Below are 4,661 nucleotides of genomic sequence, written 5' to 3' on the forward strand. Positions count from 1 at the left end.
CTTACACTACAGCAGACCTTCGGGGAACACCCAGGAGAAAACAAAACAGTTACGTGTGCCTGATGGGTGCTGAATGCTGCATAAAGCAGAAAAGGGCATGAAAATAGGGTCAAGCCTTCCAACCTAACCTCTCCAGAATTTAAGATCCAAAGCACTCCCAAGATCATCTCGCTCGACCTATCAGGGCAGCGGAAATCTCTTAGAGAAATTACACTGTTCAGTGAAGTACGGCTAAAGCGTGCCTTTTAAGGACAGTGTGTTGTTCTGATTGAGAAGGTGCAGGACAGAGAGAGAACTCACTTCTTAGGCAACCAGAGCTAATGACTGTCATTGTTTTGAAAATCTCCTCCTTATGCCCACGTGCTGGTTGTGCTTCACTCTTTGCCAAGAAAATGATACTGAACAGGCGGCGCAGCGTCCTTCTGGGGCAGCCACAGTGCCTCCAGGACCAGCCCAGAAATCACCCACCCCTTCTATTTGCTGCAATTCCAGGCCACCTTGTCCCTAAGAGCGTCCGGCTCACCAGCACAGGCTGAGATGGATCAGAGGAGCTCAAGCTTTCCTTCAGGGATTCCGGGAGGTCTAAAGCGATCGATGGGTTCTTGGGCAGCCTGCTTAAGTCTTAACTTCTGCATCTTGCGTGAGTGCGTGTTTGAGGGACATGGCCCTCAAGAGCAGAGTCCTGAAGGGTCCTGCTGAGACTGGCGAGAGCCTCCCGGCCCAGCTCCCCCCTTTCTCCCCCCCCCACACCTCCATGCCTGCTGGGGATGCATTTCCAGGGTAAGCGAAATAACATCAGGGATGAAGCGAGAGAGGCAGTTTCAGCCTGACATTCTGGGCGCAAGTTCGGCTACCTGACAGCCCACTCGCCCCACCACCGGGGCGGGGCGGGGGGGTTGCAGAAGCCACGGCTAGGCGACGCATGCGTAGCGAGGAGGCTCCCACTTTTAACTCTCCCCCCCTCCCCGGCCGGGCCGTGGCCAAGCCGAAGGGGGCAGCCACCGCCACGCCGCATCAAAATTCCTCCGGAGACGGCTGCTCCTCTCGCCCCAGGAGTCACTGCAGACGCAGCATCCAGACAAAGGGCCCGGCTTCTTCAGTTGCCCCCAAACATCCCCGCGCCCCGCTCCTGTTCGCCAACCGCTGTGCAGGCGGAGCGGCACCAACAGGCACAGGCAGAGCCGGGGCAGCAGCGTCTCCCCCCGCCGCCTGCCCTCCCCGGGAGAAGCTGCAACGGCGCGGCCCTGGCCAGCGCGCCTGCCCTCCCGCCCCCGCCTCAAACCCCCGGCCTGGCGGGTCTCTTTCCCGGCCCCCCGCCCCCCTTGGCGGACCCTCCGCCCGCCACAACGAACTGGCCGCCTCCCCGCGGCTCGCAAGGCTCGCAAGGCGTTGCCAAGCCCCGCAGCCGTCGCTCGCGCGCGGGCCGCCCCCTCCAGCCCCCCCCCCCAGGGAACAGCTCCCCCCGCCCGCCCGGCGAAGACCGCGGGAGCAGCCGCTCGAGCGCCGGGGCCTCCGAGGGGGCTGCCGCGGGGCGCTCCCTTCGCAGGACCCGAGCGAGCGAGCGAGCCTGTCACGGGCAGAGCCTCTCCCCGCCGGCCCCAGCCCTGCGGCGCGCGCCCTCCAGCTTTGTCCGCCTCCCTCCGCGAAGAGCGGCTTCCCCGGCGCCCCCCTCGCCCGGCCGGCCGGCGCCCCCTTCCCCGCCGGCTGCGCCTTCGCGGCGCTCAGCAACGCTCCGCCGCCCAGCGGCCCGCCGCCAGCCCCGCGCCTCGGCCCGAAGGTCCCGTCGAGAGTTGCGCCCTCAGGGCCCCTGACAGCGCCTGGGCCGCCGCCGCGCACTCACCTACTCATCCCTGCTCGTCCCTAGCGGCACCCGGCGCAGCCACATGGGCCGCGGGGCCCGGGCGCGGCGGCGGGCGCGGTGGAGCTGGGGCTGGCCGCTGGACTCGGCATCCTCGTCGCCGCCCGGCCGGGACGAGGCAGAGCCGGAGCTGCTCCCGACCCCCGTCCCGTCCCGTCCCGCCCCTCTTCAGGCAGCCCGAGCCTCTGCCGGCCTCCGCTCGCCTCCTCCCCGGACCCTCCCCCTGGCTCGACGCGCCCTGCCCACCTCCCTCCCCTTCCCCGCGCCGGCTCCACTCAGCCCCGGGCCCCTCCCCGCCTCCCTGGCCTAACCCTCCCGGCCTCTGCCGCCGCCCGAGCTGCTGCTGCCGGGCGCTGGGATGCCACCCCCGAGGTGAGGCCAGGCGCCCCCCACCGAAGGCTGCCCAAAGTAAAGAAGGGAGAGCCCTCTCGCTCCCCCCCCCCCAAAACCTGGGCGCTTGGAAACTGTATCCGTCCCGACTGAGGAAAGTGCTTCGCTCCCATTCCTTGGCCAACCGTATCCGCAAAACCACTTTAAGTACGGTTGCCAACCTCCAGGTGGTGACTAGAAACCTCCCGGAATTACAACTGAGCTCTATGCCATAGAGATCAGTTCTCCTGGAGAAAGTGGCTGCTTTGGAGGGTAACCCCTATGGCATTATACCCTGCTGAGCTCCCTCCTCAGACTAAACCCCACGCTGTCCAAGTTCCACCCCCAAATCTCCACGCATTTCCCAACCAGGAGCTGGCAACCCTAGCCCCGGCCATCCTGACCCCCGCCCCCAAGTGGATCAGAATGCCCGCTCCCTGCAAATGAGCACGCATGGGAAGCACTGGGAACAAACAAGGAGCCATTCTTAACCACCTCCACAGTGGGTAGGAAAGGGCGGTCAAAGTCTATTAAAAAGGTAATTAACTGCTTCGGCAGCAATTTTATTTCAGTGCATAGCTTAAGGTGGAAGTGGGTAAAGGCAGGCAGGCAGCTTCCCTCTCTGTTTTCTCGCAAGGTCAAATACGGTTTCTCCAGGTTGTTACTTTCAGGTGGGAACAAGTGTCTGGTCTCTAACTACTGAAGAAGGGTCTTGCTTCATTTCTGCTGATCTGGAACACTGTCATTACAAGGCCAGCAGTACAGAGGCAGTATGATAGGGGGGTGGGGGGGGGAGAGGGCAGGTTTCGTGTTCAGTGTTTTTGTGTATAGAAAAATCCTTCATATTAAAAGTGTCACAGAAAGAAGGATTCAGCCTGTCTCCATATAATGCAATTTTATGTGAGTCTTTTTTTGTGTGAAAGAAAACCAATATGCCAACCCCCCTGCTACATAAGTATTAGTCCAGAAACAGATTTACTACTTGAGTCTGATAAATACACTAGCCCTAATCGAGTATTTGGGGCTGGGATGTGTCTTAATTTTGCACATTATGTGTTTGTCAAATAGTCTACTCACAAATCCAGAGGAGTTAGCCGTGTTAGTCTGTAGTTGCAAAATAGTAAAGAGTCCAGTAGCACCTTTAACCAACTTTATTGTTGCATAAGCTTTTGAGAATCACAGCTCTCTTAGTCAGATGCACAAAAGATTTCTGTGAAGGCCTCTATTTCCTCTCTGTTATATAATTCCTTTATTCAAAATATTTATATCTGGTCTGCCAACCATGGTGGATAAAAATCAATGATTTTTTTAAAAAAATCAAAAAAATCAGATTTTTTTAATTTAAATTGGATTTTTTGGATTTAAATCAGATTTTTTTAAATAAAATGCTTTTTGAGGAAAATATATTACCACCCAAAGGTTATTCCATCATGAAATAAAGATTAGTTTTTAATTATGTAGAATAAGGCTGTATATGTTTAATTTTTTTGGTAAATAAATTCCATTAATCCATTCACAATGTCATGCTCTTCCAGAGGTTTTTGTAAGATTATTGGGCAGTTTCTCTGCCTACAAGATATTATCACAGATGCTTGGTTTTGCAGTTCTCAAAACTGAATTTGTGTCAGCTCAGCAGAGATCACATGCCTCTTCTTCACAGCAAAAATGTTATAACATGAACAGAGTTGAGAAAAAGACCTTAATCCTATTGTTCTACAAACCTATGAAGACAGAATCAACCCCTCCAGTGCTAAGTTTCAAGAAGTTCAGTGAATAGAAACAATATTTTTCTGATTGTTTGGAGAATAGATCTGCACAAGAAGAAACCAAGTGTGAGGAGGGAGGGGCAAGCAGTACAAAATGAAAGTGAAACTTTCTGAGCACAATACTGCACAAGTCTTTGGATCTTTTGTGTGTATGACCTGAGGTTTATCACATTCTTTCCTTGGAGGAAAAAACCTATAATGGCAGCAGGCCGTAAAAGAGACCCAGTTTGGGAATACTTTAATGAAGTTCCTTTACCTATCGGTAAGGCAGGCATCTGCTTGCATATTAAAGTTATACCAGCAAGAATTAGTCTTCATGTAGAAAACTATTATTTAAATCAAGCCTTAATGACTAGTGATTTAAATCGTGATTTAAATCGTGATTTAAATCAGTTTGATTTAAATCAAATCCACCCTGCTGCCAACCAAAGCAGCCTATAACAATTTTGCAAATATAAAACATCTAAAAGCAAGCTCAAAAAAGATAAAGTAAAAATAATCAGAAATTGCAGGGAAAAAATTGTTTCGGCCACCTGGATAAACAATATTGTTGTCATCCAGCACCTATTTATTTATTTACGTTCTTTGTAATCTGACTTTCTCGCTGAGACTCAGGGTGGATTACACAAGGCAGACTGATAAAACCAGCAGGCTGGGATATCCCATCA

The 4,661-nt window shown here is 53.7% G+C and overlaps 1 protein-coding gene across 1 annotated transcript; it reads left to right on the forward strand.

The window, feature by feature from the left end:
• The first annotated feature begins 922 nt into the window (after nt 1-922).
• Nucleotides 923-1,864, forward strand: LOC129327232 (basic proline-rich protein-like). Its single transcript, XM_054975717.1, has one exon. The coding sequence runs from the start codon at nt 923-925 to the stop codon at nt 1,862-1,864; it is 942 nt and encodes a 313-aa protein (XP_054831692.1).
• The last annotated feature ends 2,797 nt before the right edge of the window (nt 1,865-4,661 follow it).

This window comes from Eublepharis macularius, chromosome 4, assembly GCF_028583425.1.
Source record: "Eublepharis macularius isolate TG4126 chromosome 4, MPM_Emac_v1.0, whole genome shotgun sequence".
NCBI lineage: Eukaryota > Metazoa > Chordata > Lepidosauria > Squamata > Eublepharidae > Eublepharis > Eublepharis macularius.

Excerpts from the sequence above, each read along its gene's own strand:
- LOC129327232 (XM_054975717.1), top strand. The coding sequence starts at position 923 with ATGCGTAGCGAGGAGGCTCCCACTTTTAACTCTCCCCCCCTCCCCGGC.